Raw genomic sequence first — 16,587 nt, forward strand, 5'->3', positions numbered from 1 at the left:
GGTTTTTAAAACGTCAGAAGTCCACAGAATTGACGTTACAAACATTTCTGCATTAATGTTCATTTTGACTAGAGACCTGTCTGCTCCTGACATCTTCCTGTATTGGATTCTAAGAAGAAATTGAGCATCTTTGTAGTTACTCCAGTTGTGGTGAGACAGCCACTAGGCAAGAATTGCCTCTTTTCATCTACAAATTACAGTCCAGAAAAGGACACACTTGCAGAATAGTCTACTGAGTATATCTGCCTAGACAGAGTAATCAGCCCTTAATAATTCTGCATCACTGAGTTATTCCTATAGAAAATACTTATATCATCTTACCATAACTTTAATGACATTTCTCTTAGTAAACCTTAGTGGTTCTCCCCCATAACTTTCAATATTTTTTCTTTTGTCTATAATCTGGCAGTTTAACAATATTGTCATATAAAGATGTTTTACTCTTTCCATGTCTTTGAAATTCCAAATGCCTTATGTATCTGTAACTACATTATTTTGGATGATCTGGGTAATGTTTTATCATTTCACTAATGAAGTAATTTTTTCTTTTTACTTTTAATATCATAATAAAACTATTCCATTTATACTGTCCCTTTTTGTTCTATGAACTCTCTCATATACTTCTGGTTGTCTTTCAAATTCATGGCCTCTTTTTAAAATACTTAATTAAAAATTACAAAAATTAATTAAGAATGTTAAAAAGTAATTTAAAAATAGCAATTACTATTATATTGTGTGTATACATGCATGATCCTAAATATAACCTACTCAGTCAATATAAAAATAAATTTTATGTAAACAGGTTTTTTTTACCTTTAACCACTATTTCTACTCCTTTTTCTAGATTTCTTCATCTTATATTTGTTTTTAATTGAAAAGGAGAATACAGAAATCCTTTACTAAGTCTACCCTTAAGTTAATCTCTGGACTTGCTTCTCAGAAAGTTTAGATTAGGTAAAATGAGGTGAAAAGATGGGCCATATATGTGGGCAAGACTATTTCATGGTTATATTCACCTGAAAACTGAACGCAAATATTCATCTCTACCTGTTTTCTAACTCTGGTTGTAGAGTGATCAATAGCTTCCTCAAGCTCCTATCACCACAATCACCTTGATTGTGATCTGAAATAAACCCTTTTTAAGTTGTTTTTAAAACATTTTTATTTTTGAGATTATAATATAATTACATGACTCATCCTCTCCTTCCTCCTAATGCCCCTACTTACTCAAATTTATGGATTCTTTTTAAACTAATTGTTATTACATACATATATGTATATACATATCCATAACACACATGTTTTTGAAATATATATATATATATATATATATATATATATCCTCAGTTCTTTTGTCAGAAATTTTGTCTCAGCAACAAAACAAGTAACTAGTATCTAACACATAAAGTCTATTGTAAATCAATGCCAAAATTCTTTCTTTCTCTATTTTATCTATTTATCTAACTTTCATGACTATTTCCCACGAGGGCATCATGTTATGGTATTCCAAGAGACCAAGTTGTGATGTTTCTGTGTTTTCTTGTTCCCAGGATGGTTAAGTCTAAACAATATGTTTCATCTCCAAATATCTTCTCATTATCATGCCTTGTGTTGTGGAAAGTAATAAAATGGGCTTCTTGTTCAAGATACAGCAGCCAAAGTAACACTATTACCCTGCACTTAATTAAACACTTAGAAAAACTATCAGCTTTTCTTGTGACTAGGACAACCAAACATGTATCATTAAGACAGACTGAACCCTTAGCCATTCTTATTTCTGTAAGTTGGAATCTCATGGTTGTTTTGACTTGCAATTTCCTGATGATTTACAATGTTGAGCACTTCTGGAAGAAGCTGAGGAGGAGAGTGACCCTACAGGAAGACCAGCAGTATCGACTAACCTGGGCCCCTGATCTGTCAAACACTGAGCCACCAACCAGGCAGCATGCACCAGATGATATGAGGCCCCAACATATATACAACAGAGTACTGCTGGATCTGGACTCAGTAATAGAAGATACACTTAACCTTTGAGAAACTTGGAGCCCCAGGGAGTGGGAAGGTCTGGTGGGTTGGGGGACATGGGTACTTCCTCTTGAAGATGGGGGAGGAGAGGATGTGTGGGATATGGAGCAGTCAGAATGTGGACCAGGAAGGTAACAAAGTCTGGACTGTAAAAAAAGATTAAAGAGTAATAATAAAAATAGAATGTTAAACATTTCTTTAAGTGCATCTCTGTCATTAGACATTCTTGTGTTGAAAATTCTGTTTATCTCTCTACCCCATTTTTAATTGAGTTATTTGTTTGTTTCTTGAGTCATTTATATGTTTTTTTTTTAATATTAGCCCTCTATAGGATGTAAGGTTAGTGGAGATCTTTTCTCAATCTATAGGCTACTGTTTTGTCCTGTTGACAGTGTCCTTTACCTTATAGAAGATTTTCAATTTTATGAGATCCCATTTGTCTGTAGTTGATATTAGAACCTGAGCCATTGGTATTCTGTTCAGAAAAATTTCCCCTGTGTTGATGTGTTCAGGGCTCTTTCTCACTTTCTCATTTATTAGATTCATTATATCTAGTTTTATGTGGAGGTCCTTGATTCATTTGGACTAGAGCTTTGTGCAGGGTGATAAATATGGATCAATTTGCATTCTTCTGCATGAAGACTCCCAGTTAGACCAGAAACAGTTGTTGAAGATGATTTTTTTCCATTTTATGGTTTTGGCATTGTTGTTAAAAATGAAGTATCCTTATGCGTATGGTTTATTTCTGGGTCTTTGATACTCTCTCATTGATCAAACTGTGTGTCTCTGTATGCAGTTTTTATCACTATTGCTCTGTATTACAGCTTGAGATCAGGGAGTGATTTACCTAAAAGTTCTTTTATTGTCGAGAATTGTTTTGACTATACTGCTTTTTTTAGATGAGGCTGAAAATTGCTCTTTCAGTGTCTGTAAGATCACTGTTAAGATACATGAGGGCAAGGATGTAGAGAAAGGAGAACTCTCCTCCACTGCTGGTGGGCTTGCAAATTTGTACAACCAATTTGCAAATCAATCTGGTGGTTCTTCAGAGAATTGGAAATAGTTCTACCTGAAGACCTTGCTATACTGCTTTTGAGCAGATACAAAAAAAAACCCTCCACCATATCACAAGAACATGTGCTTCACTATGTTCATAGCAGATTTAGTTATAATAGCCAGAAATTGGAGCTTCCAAATGTACCTTAACTGAGGAATGAATATAGATAATGTGGCTCATTTGTGCAATGTAATACTATTCAGATATTAAAAACAAAGAAATCATGAATATTTCAGGCAATTGGATGGAACTAGAAAATATCATCCTGAGTGAGATAACCAAGACCTGAAAGAACATGTATGAGAGGAGCTTAGCATGGCTGTCTTTTAAGAGCCTCTTCCAGAAGCTGACTGAGACAGATGTACATACTTAAGATAAGCACAGGACTGAGGTCAAAGACCCCTATGGAAGGCTTAGCAGAAGGATTTAAGGAATTGAAGGGGGTGGGGGTGGTAATCCCAGAAAAAGACCCACAGTGTCAACTAATGCAGTCTCCTGGGAACTCCTCGAGACGGAGCCACTATATGTTGCTGGTTTGGGACCAGCATAGTGGGGTATTCCTGTGACAACCTTACCATGTTTTTGGGAGAACTCTGAAAGGACTTTGGAACTTTGAGCTATAAGAGCCATTGGGATGTTAAGAGCTGGAGTTATCACAGAGAAAGAAGCCTCCCTTGAGGAAATGCCTCCATGAGATCCAGCTCTAAGGCATTTTCTCAAGTAATGATCAAGTTTTCAGGGCCCATTGTGAGTGGTGCCATCCCTGGGATGGTAGTCTTGGGTTCTATAAGAAACCAAGCTGAGCAATCTAGGGGAAGCAAGCCAGTAAGTCACATCCCTCCATGGCCTCTGCATCAGCTCCTACTTCCTGACCTGCTTGAGTTCCAGTCCTGACTTCCTTTGGTGATAAACAGCAATGTGGAAGTGTAAGCTGAATAAACCCTTTCCTCCCCAACTTGCTTCTTCATCATAACGTTTGTGCAGGAATAAAAACCCTGACTAAGAAAGCCAACAACCAAAGTGCATACACAGGCTGGTCTGAGGCCCCAAGTGTATATTTAGCAGAGGGCTACCTTGTCTGGTCTTACCTCAGTGGGAAAGGACGTACCTAATCCTGTACAGACTTGATGCCCCAGGGTGGAGGAATACCGGGGAACACACTCTTGGAAGTGAAGAGGATGGGTAATGGGGGAAAGACCCCTTCGAAGGAGGGCTGGGAGTGAGGCAATATTTGGATGTAAATAAATAAAATAATTAATTGCTATTAATAATAAAAAGACTGACTACACTCTCCACTCTTACTTAGTGCTTATATCTGTCTTCCTCAAACTTCAATGATGATACATTCCTTTTTGTTTGTTTGTTTGTTTTTTCAAGACAGGGTTTCTCTGTATAGCAACCCTGTCCTGGAACTTATTCTGTAGACCAGGCTGGCCTGGAACTCAGAAATCTGCCTGCCTCTGCCTCCCAACTGCTAAAATTAAAGGTGTGCACCACAATATATTCTTAAATACATTAAAATGCATTCTTAAGTGATAGAATTCTAAAATTTAGAATATTGCATTTATCACTAAGATCAAAGTGGCAAAAATGATTTTGTGGAATAGACAGTAGAAAGGACCAATGCTAGGTGTTGTGCTTAAGAAAGTGTTGAATAATTATGAGTATCTGACATTGAGAACATGTGTCAACTTACACGAAATATGCACTACTGTGAGACTCAAAGAAAGAATCATGTCGTAGAATATGGGTCCTGGTTTCCAATGCACTAGAACCTGAAAATTCAAAATGGTTTCCATGAGGTATACCTTAGAAAATAAAAAACAAGAAATTAGAAAGAGTGGAACACATGACAAAAATATAAACACACAGATAAACAGTAAAATAAGTAACAATGCTGAATTTCCTTTATGAATGTATCATGAAATAAAGAGTTCTGTTGCTAATATATTTCTTTTGTAGCTCAGTCCAGAGAGAAAAACAAATAAAGGGATAGAGATAGAAATATAGAACACACACACACACACACACAAAGAGAGAGATGGAGACAGAAAGAAGGCAGCTAGATGGTAGATTATAGATACTAGAAAACAGATGATTGATAGATAGCCAATATATCATAGCTAAAGATAGAGGGGGACAAGTAGGTAGTACATGAGAAATAATATAAGACAGATAGATGATTGATGGTTAATAGATATTAGATACTTAGGTAGATGAGGTATATGATATAAATATAAAAATAAAAATATAAATAGATAGATAAGATGATAGATAGATAGATTAGATAGAGAGATAGATAGATGATACTAACAGAATACATTATTGTTCAGCGGCATATAATTTGTTTTATATATTAAACATGATCACATGTGATTTAATATACATAATATTTGTTGTTAAACTATAGGATTGATGCATTTCTTAAAAGTATAGAATGAATTTTCTTGACTTAGGTGAGAAAAAATTCCAAAATTGTTTAAAAGGTGTTAGAAGATAGGGCATATTAATGTGCATCTGTATATATAGTTTCCCTTAGCCTTGTCCATTTCAGGGTCTGTTGTTCCATGTTTACTAGTGATGAAAGAAAAAAATCAATATTATTTAGAAATTATTTTTCAGTATTTTAAGTGTAGATATTTTTGGTTTACATTTAGAAGTCCTGTGTATTGAATCATTGATTTTTTAAAAACTGTTTTCTACTCTGGCAGCCAATGAAAAGTATAGTGGTAACAGTCTGTGTTCTTCTACACATAAAAATCTTTTTCATTTAGTGGCAGGGGAGTACATCTTAATATTCTAAGCATTCACTACATATTGTCCTCTAATCAGCACAAGAAGAAAATACAAAAGTTTAACTATGTTCTTCTACTTCATGGGAATATAAGACACACGTGGTCAATAGTCCACTTTGAACAGTAATAACAAACTAAGTCACAAAGAAAAAGTCATAGCATAGAAACAGTGCTGAAGAAAGAGCAAAGAAAAAACAATTATCTGCCTGTTCTCTGTTGCCTCCTAGACAACAATGTAAAAATAACTGTCTCCCTTGAGAAAAGCACTGCAGGGATTTTTTTCTCTAAGGAGCTGGGAGGAGGCAGATGTCTCATGTGAGCCACTGTGACTACATGAACTCTGGGACTCAGAGTAAGAATCTAGTTCTGAGCAGCCAAGAATAGATGCTTTCATTTCTGCTGCACCGGTAAGTGCAAAAGATCTAGACCCCAGTAAGTTCTATGATTTTATAATCAGAGTTATGCCATTTTAAACCTGACCATTGATTTTAACCAGCTAGAGAATCACTTTAAAGACTCAAAACAGTTTGCACGACACCCCTAGTAGCTTTGAAAAGTAGAACAAAAAACCTAGATTTGATATCTTCAATCAAAAATACACAAGTCTGGAAATTTCATGATGTAATTTTTTTAACAGCTGAGTAATATTTCATGGTGGAAATATACCACATTGTCTTATCCATTATTTTTGTTGAGGAGTATCTAAGCTGTGGAGGTACCTAGTCTTACTGAAGCTTGATATGTGGTATTTGATTTGTGGGAGGTCTGTCATTTTTCTGACGAGAAACAGAAAAGGAATGGTTGGGAAAAGCAAAGATGGGAAGGAGGGACTGGGAGGAAAAACGACAGAAAAAAACTGATCAGGATGAAAAAAATTTAAAGAACAAACAAAAGAAAGAAAATACCCATGTCTCTGTTGTGGTCAATCCTAAAAACAATCTAGAACTTAAACACCAAAATACCCAGTGAAGGTACTCTATGCCTTAGTTACAGATTCCTGCACACATTATCTACTTTAGTTTTGTCAGGAAGTCTAATCATTCACCAAATAGTCTCCTCTAATCAACATAAGGAGAAAATACAGAAGTAGCTGTCAACATTTCTCCACTTCACAGGAATATACTTCCTCCTCAAATTTGTAAACCAAACATCTCAGGAGAAACACCTGAACTGCTACTCCAAAAAAACCCTTCCTTCTTTTACCTAGTTTCAATTATATGGTCAATGATTTTTCAAATTCTCCACAGAAACAAAAACCCTTTAAGAGACAGTGACATTGTCAATGCTAAAATAGAGAGAGGGAAAAATGACAAAATACAAATACTACTTGACTTTCATACTGGTATTTCTTCAGTAAATCTCAATATAAAAAACCCTAATGCATATCCCTTCCTTATCTCTAGGTGACAACCTGTGATGAATCAGTGTTTTTCTGTCTGTCTGTGTTGAGAAAACATCTTTTGTTTTAGTAACTAAGACCCTTCTCCAGTAATAAAAAGCCAATCTCAGTAAATATTAGAAATCCAGTTTCCCAACCAATGCATGCCTTCCTTGCATGCATTGAGGCTCAGGTCTCCTACATGTAGGGACTCTCTACTTGGAACCATTCAATTCTATTCTACTGTTCTTTAGTTCTACATTTCACATTACATTTTGTCTATCCATCATGACTGTTATTATTTTGATTTGCCATTTAAACAATTTTGTATTTCACAAACATGGAAAAAAAAAGTAGGAGAGAAGCCAAAACATTCAGTTCTCTTGACAAATGGTGTTATAACTTGGTTCTTTACAAACAGCAGGCAATTTTCTCATATGACCATTTTGGAGTTGTTAAGAGTCTACCTGTGAACAATATATAATTATATCATTCCATAACAAAGATAATAAAGTTTCTTCCTTTGCTCTTAAAAGACTCCTCTTGCATTTGACAGACATCGCATTATTATTTTCTGTCAGTTTTTTTTCTACCTCAGAAACCTGTTTTTTTTTTTTATTGGTGTCCTATCAATTGTGCTCTGAGCTTTAGTGTTTGTTTTGGCTGCACAATCAGAATCATACTGAAGTTTTCTTTGCATGAAGTTTACACTTTCTTAATGATGTTTTAAATCCCCCAGGAGAGATGAGAAAGAAAATGTACTTAAGGGATGTCTATGGGCTCAGCTCTAAACTAATCTACTAGGATGTAAATTCTGGCATTAGGCATTCTAATAACAATCATATACATTTGCAATGGACTTAATCTCTAGACACCTCAGTAGTGGAAGACAGGATATAAACAGGTAGGATTACATGTTTTTATATCCTTAGAGATTCAATTTTATGTGTATTTTGGTAAATGAGTTTACATAAGACCTATACTTATAGAATTCTGTGGTTTCATGATTCTTTCATGCTTTGAAGAACATTTTTGTTCTTTATATACAGTGTTTCTGGATTGGAATTATCAATCTGCAGCAAAGAAGTAGCTATAAAATCAATGACTTTCTCGTCATTAACCCAACAATTCAGTTCATGAGGACATTGTTTAACTGTTACACTGTCTACTATCTATTGATTAGCTAAATCCATCTTAATAAAGTTTTTTAGTGTTGCATTTCGAATATGACAAGCAGATATAAATAGATAGCAATTAGTCAAAGAAAAGTCACAATCTATGTGAGTTTTAAGTTATTATTGTCTAATCTATGGAAGAAGCCATTGAACACTGTCTGGCTTTCAAGGAAACTTAAAGGTCCTGAAATTTTACAACATAACTCAATTGATTTTTAAATAAAATTTGTTTGAAGGTGCATATGAAAGTGAAAAAATGTACATTCTTGACTTTAAATGTAACACTAATGTAAATAGTAGTTAAACTAGTAAAGTCCAGAGCTGAGTATTTCACACATGCCCTTTCCAATGAAGTTAACTGAGCACTCAGAAATCAGCATATACTAAAGTTTAATGTGCTCTTTAAGAACAGATATGGAGAAAGCTATAGAATATTGAGAGTATATAGTCTGTGAGTTTGTATGGATTACTAGATAACAAGAAAAGGAAAAGAAAAGAAAAGAAAGTTGAATGTCTTTAACATAGCAATGAGATTTTGGGTAAGTTAGTAGAATCCAGCCAGGGAATTTTAGATAAGATATTTCTACCAGACACCAAATTTTCCTCCAGTTGAGTACATCTTAAATACAAGTATAATGTATTTGGTTACTCTTATAACATTAGGGTCACTATTGCACCAGTGAGCATATCATGCCAAGTCACTGGTTATTATTGTACTTCAAAGGGTCCACAGCTGAGAAGACTTAATTACTTTTTGCCCTAATAGCTCAACAAGCACCTTCAAGCACTACAATTGATGCAAATCATATTAGTTTTACATTACAACTTCTCTACTGTGAGTTGCACATTCTGATTTGTCATTCAGCAACCCAGAACCTTTGTTCGGGACTTGTTTTAATTCCATTTAGACAGGAACAATAAATTACATGCCATATAATTACATTCAGAAATTGAAACACAGTTAAACTAATCTGCAGTGATAAGGTCAAGAGCTAATAAAGACTTAGGGAAATATGAAGGATATTTTTAAGTTATTGAAATTGTTTCATTTCTTAATGTTTACAATTTTTGTACTTGAATATTCATCATCCATCTCAAAAATTGAAAATGCACTTCTTGGATTTTTCAGAAGTTCTCCATGTGTATGTTATATTTTAATAACAAAGCTTATCCAAAAAGATGGCCAGAATTTCCATTGATCTCATTTTAAAATATCTACAACTATACCTATTTAATTAACTAGAATAAAATGCAAGCAAAGTATTAGCTCATGTCAGTGGAATTTAAAAGGCCAAGTGATAGGATGCACCAAAAGAAAAATTGATTGGTATAGATTGAAATGAGAATTTATAGGCTACTGCCCAATTAATGGAGGCATTCAGAGAAACCATGTGAGGCCGTCTATTAGGAAAATATTTTCTCCATTGTACTTGAAAACAGAATACTAAATAGGCAATCCCTAGTCACAACTCAGAATCAGCCTCCCTACCCTTATTATAAGCCATCAATCATAGGCTTTTTTTTTTTTTCAGAAGACATGGTGGATGGAAAACCTTTCTTCAACAAATCCTGCCCACCAGATTTTGTGTTCCGTGTTTTAACCAATGTTCCTGAATTTCAGGGAATCCTCTTCACCATCTTCTTCCTCCTCTATTTGATGATCCTCTGTGGCAACACCACCATTATCTGGGTGGTGTGCAAGCACAGCTCCCTGCAAACTCCCATGTATTTTTTCCTGGGCAGTCTGTCATTTGTGGAAATCTGCTACATCACAGATGTGGTGCCTTTGATGCTTTCCAACATCTTTGGATCCCAGAAGCCCATATCGCTGGCTAGTTGTGGCACACAAATGTTCTTTTTCTCTGTCTTTGGCTGCACTGATTGTTTTCTCTTGACGGTCATGGCTTATGACAGATATGTGGCCATCTGCCATCCACTACACTACAACCTCATCATGACCCAGAAACTATGTGTCCAGATGGTAATGGGATCTTTGAGCTTGGCACTTCTTCTCTCTTTGGAGCTTACTGCCTTTACCTTCACATTGCCATTCTGTAGACACCGCCTGGAAATCAACCACTTCCTCTGTGATGTGGCTCCTATCATGCGCCTGGCCTGTGCTGACATCCATGTGAATCAAGCAGTCCTCTATGTAGTTAGTATCCTAGTTTTGACAGTCCCGTTCCTGCTAATTTTCATCTCCTATGTGTTCATTGCTTCTACCATTCTGCACATGCATTCTGCAGAGGGTCGCCAGAGGGCATTCTCCACCTGTTCCTCCTACCTCACTGTGGTTTTGCTACAATATGGCTGCTGTAGCCTAGTGTACCTGAGGCCCCGCTCCAGCACCTCAGAGGATGAGGACCGCCAAATTGCCCTGGTTTATATCTTTGGTACTCCGTTACTCAACCCTCTGATTTACACCCTTAGGAATAAAGATATCAAAGATGCTCTGAGGAACTCTTTCTTCCATGTACCAGCTTCAGACACTAGTTGATACCTTGAGTGTGGAGTGGAGTATCCAACAGTTAAGCCAACCAACTCTAAATGACAATTTAAATACTTATTTTCCTTTTACATTTGGCTCTTGATTCTTTTTCTCTATGTTCACCATGTTCATCTGCACTAATTTCCCAAAGTACTGTGAATATAACTTAAATTTAATTTTTTATGTTTTCCTATAGCAATTGCTGCATCAAACACAAGTAATACTTTCTTGATGATAGATTGATGTCCTTGTAAATATTGCCTGCTGAGGGGGTGTCTTTATTAAGGAAAATTCATAAACATGTATTATTCTCAAAGAAATACATCATTTTAGACATCTTAGACATTATGCACACAGAAGCATAATTTAGATAATTCATCAATTGTTTTTATTTTGCATTTCAATGAATGCAGTTTTTCTATCTATCATTTTTCATTTTTGTTCTTTCTATCATCTAGGAATAACACATGAATTTCTTTCTATTGACATAGTGTCTACCATATCACAACTGTGGTAGGGTAGCAAAAACTAATTATAGTAATTGATGTTTCTGTGTTCTCTTTCTCAAAATAGTTTTTTTCTTCAGTAAAGAAGAAATAAATGATTTCTTTTTAAGTAAGTTATGGGTATGAGTGTTTTTCTTTGAAGAATATGTGTGTTTTGTTGACCAAAGAAGCCAAATAGGGCATACCACCCTGAAGTGGAGTTATGGATTGTTGTGAGCAGCCATATGAATTCAGGAAATTGAAAAAGTCTTCTCTACAAGAGTAGCAAGTGCTATTAACCACAAAACCATCTCTCCAATAATCAGAAGAAATTAGTTTTAAATGTACATGCTAAATAATTATATAAACATAAATAGTATCATTTAAAAAATTTATTTTTGTTGTTTGTTTCCTACATTTTGTTTATTTTTCCTGGTAATGGTTTTATTTACTTATTTATCTCTAATACAATACAACCCAACCTCAGTTTTTCTTCCTTCCACTCCGTCCTGATACCACTTTCACCTTTCTTCTTCCTCAGATTTACTCTTCCTCCTGTTTCCCTTCAGAAAAGAATGGGCCTCACAGGGATATCAACCAAATGCAGTGTAACAAGAAAAAATAAGACTAGGCACAAACCTTCATTTCAAAGCTGAGTGACACAACCCAATTGGAGGGAAAGGTTCTCAGAAACAGGAAAAAAAATCAGAGGTACTCTCACTCTTATTGTTAGGGGTCCCACAAAAACACTAAGCTATACATGTAAATCTGTGGATGCTACTTCAGTCTCTATGAGCCCCTATAAGCCTTGTGCTTATAGGGGCTGTGCTCTCCTCATGTCCTTAATCCCTCTGAATATTACAATTCTTCCTCCTCCTTTTGAATGGAATCCCAACCTCCAAGGGAGGTACCCAATGAAAATCTCCAATTGAGTGCCTTCTCTTCCTAATATTTAACAGCAGGTCTCTGCATCCCTTCAAATCAACTACCAGAGGAAAACTCTCTGATGTTGACTGTATAAGCACATATCAATGAGTGTAGCAAAATATCATTAGAAACCATATTACAGAATCTTTTTATTATAGGTCTCAGGGCTATCCAGAAAATGTTGGATATGTATTCTGGTCATCCAATGTTGAGCATGGGCTCTATTTCATGACTGGGCTTTAAATTTAGACTAGTCATTTGTTTACCACTTCCATCAGTTCTTTGCCAACATTGCCCTAGCACATATTGCAGACAGAAGAGATTGTAAGTCAGTTTTATGACTAGGTTGGTGTTCTACTTCCACCATTGGTAGTTGCCTAGTTACAGAAGACGGCCAGTACCAATTACATATGTTCCATTAAAATGAGGACTCCTTAGGGTCACTCTTCTGGCATCCTGAGAGTTTCTACTGCACTAGATTTCTACATTGCCACTAAAATGCCCTACAATTCCAGGTATTTCTTCCCATATTCTCTCCCCCCATTTCTGATTCCCATCTGCAGGCCAGGCCATGCACAAAATCTATTATCCCTATAATGGCTCAGATTAATTATTGCCCTTGATGGACTGATACAGGCACAATTTCTCTTTCCACAATAATTGCATGAAAAGTAAACAGATAAATGAGTGACCTCTGGAGGATATGTAACTTGAGGTGATACAAGATAGTATACTGGCTTTTTCTTGTTTGTGTTAATTGTGTATATAGGTAACTACTTTCTCCTTACTTATCTGACATTTGTCATTCCATATAAAATATCAGGAATTCAATTCTGATAAAGTCTATTTTCAAAAAGACCATCTTAATAAAATTAGAAGAGGTAAGTGAACAAATTTTCAAAAGGAGTATTTGGATCTACTCACTTTTCCCTTTTCTGTGGCCGAAACAGAAAGATTGGTGACAGATTTATTGATAACTTTTATTGTCTATCATTTCATTTTTTAAATCTTAGTCATAAATTCATGTGTCTGAGTACATGTTATATCTACAGTTATCCCACAGACTACATTATTTTCACATCAAAGATAGAGAAATGTCCATTGTTTTATAGAATAATAAAAGCCTTCAATGTGTTATAAAGAATATTTAAGCATTAAGAAAAAAGGATCTATTTTTTTATTTTATTTACATTTCAGATGCCATCCCCTTTCCCCATTTCCCCTCCCTAGAAAACCCCTATCCCATGCCCCCTTTTCCTTTTTGCTTTTATGTTTTTTAAATGTTAATCAAAGGCTTTATAAGTTTGGTAATGCTCAATCAGAAGTGTAACACAACACCCAGCATAGATATATAAACTATGACTGGTAGAGTCACGTGAACATCTGCCTCCATGCCCCCTCCTCTCTTTCTCTCTCTTTCTCTGTCTCATCACCTAGCTTCACCCTTCCTGTTAAAATAAAACCTTTCTCTCAAATGTAATTAGAGCATAATTATTCCTAATTGTACCAGTGAGGTACAAGATAGTCCTAATACCCAGTCCATCATTTTGTTGACTAACCAGAACCTCTGTCATCTCTCCTAACTAAAACATTTAGTTTTGAAACTGGCTTTTTCCTTGGCTTTAGAATGAATGTCAGCTGGAAACCATCCACTAAGATCTTTTCTCTCAAAGTAAATAGCCAGGATTGGCTATGAGACTATAGGTCTTCAACCCTGTCAGAAATCCAGAATGAGTGAGTTAACTGAAATTATGGGAAGCACTATGCATAGCTTCTAAAACTTAGCCAATTTATAGAGACCGCTGAACACCTGGAAAGCCCCTATACTACTGAACGTTGAAGCATCAAATCTTCAGCCTTCTGGCCCAGAATCATCTGACAGACCTTAGTGATGCAGAATTATTAAGGGATGATTCTGTCTAGGCAGATATAATCAGTCGACTATTCTGCAAGTGTGTCTTTTTCTGGACAGTAATTTGTCTGTAGATGGAAAGAGGCAATTCTTGCCTAGTGGCTGTCACTGCACAACTGGAGTAACTCCAAGGATGCTGAATTTCTTCTTAGAATCCATGACAGGAAGCTGTCAGGAGCAGACAGGTCTCTAACCAAAATGAACATTAATATAGAAATATTTTTAACATCAATTCTATGCACTTCTGACGTTTTGAAAACCAACTATCCATGTAAGGTAAGCTGGACTGTTGTCTGTTAGCTCCTCTCAACTATTTCTACTCTTTCTGCCTGTGTCTCTCCCTAATACCCCTTCATAGTTTACTTTGCATTAGTCTCCTATTACAGGCTTCTCAATATATTGGGGGATATGCAATATCATTTCAATATTCATTTTAAGTTATATTTCCAATTTTCAGATGTCCCTCAATGAAAGAATGGATATAGAAAATATGGTACATTTACACAATGGAGTATTACTCAGCTATTAAATAATGTCTTCATGAAGTTTTCAAGTAAATGGATGGAACTAAATAATATCATCCTGAGTGAGGTAACCCAGATACAAAAGAATACACATGGTATGCACTTACTGATAAGTGGCTATTAGCCTAAAAGCTCAGAATACCAGTGATACAATTCACAGACCATGTGAAGCTTAAGAATAAAAGAGACCAAAGTATGGATGCTTCAGTTCTTAGAAAGAGGAACAAAATAATCACAGGTGATAAGGGGAGGGGGGAACCTGGGATGGAAAAAGGAGGGGGAGGGTAAAGGGGGCAGGAACAGGGATAGAAAGAGACAGGAGAGAAGTACAGAGTGTTAGAATATTGAACAGAAATATGTAGTTGTGGGGAATGAAAAACTGGGCTTAGCCACTAGAAAGTCCCAGATGCCAGGGAAGCAAGTGGATTCCAGGACCTAATGAAGATGATATTAGTCTAAATACCCAACAAAGGGGAGACAGAATTTGTAGAATCCATCCCCTGTAGATAGGCAAGGCCCCTAGATGAGGAATGGGGCCGCCAACCCATCTTAAAAATTTTAAGCCAGAATTGTTCCTATCTAAAGGAAATGCAGAGACAAAAAAATAAAGCAGATACAGAAGGAAAGACCATACATAGACCGTCCTTCCTAGGAATCCATCCCACCTGCAGACACCAAACCCCAACACTATTGCTGATTCCAAAAAGTGATTGCTGAGAGAATCCTGGTATAGCTGTCCCCTGACTGCCACCACCTGACCAATACAGATGCAGATACTCACAGACAATCATCGGACAGAGCCTGTGGACCCCAATGGAAGAGTCGGGAGAAAGACTAAAGGTGCTGAAGAGGATTGCAACCCTATAGAAAGAACAAAGATATTAACCTACCACCCAGAGCTCCCAGGAACTAAACCACCAACCAAAGAGTACAGATGGAAGAAGCCATGGTTCCAGCTACATATGTAGCAGAGGATGGCCTTATCTGGTATCAGTCAGAGGAGAGGCCCTTGGTCATGTGGAAGCTTGATACCACAGTGTAAGACATGCTAGTGTGGTGAGGAGGGAATTGGGTGGGTGGTGTACCTCATAGAGGCAAAGGGGAAAGGGGACTGGGATGAGAGTTTGCAGAGGAGAAACCAGGAAGTGGTACAACATTTGAAATGTAAATAAATAAAATAACCAATAAAAATAAATTATTTATAAATAAATAAGAATTCATGTTGACTCAAATTATCCTTCATGACTCAGTACCATGGCACATGATTATACATTGTATTATAAGAAGAGGCTTCACTTTTCTTTCTTGGTTAATTAAAATTAAAGCTTATTTGCTCTCAGTGAAGCCTCACATCAACATAGAACACTGATATAGAAAATATACATTTGCATACAAAAACAAATTAATGAGAGGAGGTCATGAATTTTAAAGAAAGCAAAGACAAAAATATGGGGGGTGGGGGAGGGAAAGAAACAGAAAAATGATATAATTATATTATCTCAAAAATAAGTAACAAAAATAAAAAATATATAACAATAGGCATTATTTCTTTTCTTTATAATCAAGAGTTTAGGTGTCTGAATCACTTTTTCTTCAAACTGTATTCTAATAGAATAGATGTAAGTTGGAAATCTGAGATTAAAGTGACACATTTCAGTAATACAGGGATCATTACCTTAACTAAAGATGTCATCACATTAAAATCATAACCACTGGCAAAAAAATGTAAGTCAATTTTCAGGACATTGACTAAGTGTTCTTATTTAGCAGGGAGCATGAGGTAATTAATAAGAGAATCTCCAAATAGTCCTATATTAATGG

The 16,587-nt window shown here is 35.9% G+C and overlaps 1 protein-coding gene across 1 annotated transcript; it reads left to right on the forward strand.

Moving 5' to 3' along the window:
• Nucleotides 1-6,218: 6,218 nt before the first annotated feature.
• LOC117697691 (olfactory receptor 10Q1-like) lies at nucleotides 6,219-11,594 on the forward strand. Its single transcript, XM_034488867.2, has 2 exons — nucleotides 6,219-6,284; nucleotides 9,963-11,594. Exon 2 carries the CDS (start codon nucleotides 9,968-9,970, stop codon nucleotides 10,925-10,927), a length of 960 nt encoding a protein of 319 aa, XP_034344758.1. The 5' UTR covers nucleotides 6,219-6,284; nucleotides 9,963-9,967; the 3' UTR covers nucleotides 10,928-11,594.
• The last annotated feature ends 4,993 nt before the right edge of the window (nucleotides 11,595-16,587 follow it).

The sequence above is a fragment of the Arvicanthis niloticus genome, chromosome 1, assembly GCF_011762505.2.
Source record: "Arvicanthis niloticus isolate mArvNil1 chromosome 1, mArvNil1.pat.X, whole genome shotgun sequence".
Classification (NCBI taxonomy): Eukaryota; Metazoa; Chordata; class Mammalia; order Rodentia; family Muridae; genus Arvicanthis; species Arvicanthis niloticus.

Excerpts from the sequence above, each read along its gene's own strand:
- LOC117697691 (XM_034488867.2), top strand. The coding sequence starts at position 9,968 with ATGGTGGATGGAAAACCTTTCTTCAACAAATCCTGCCCACCAGATTTT.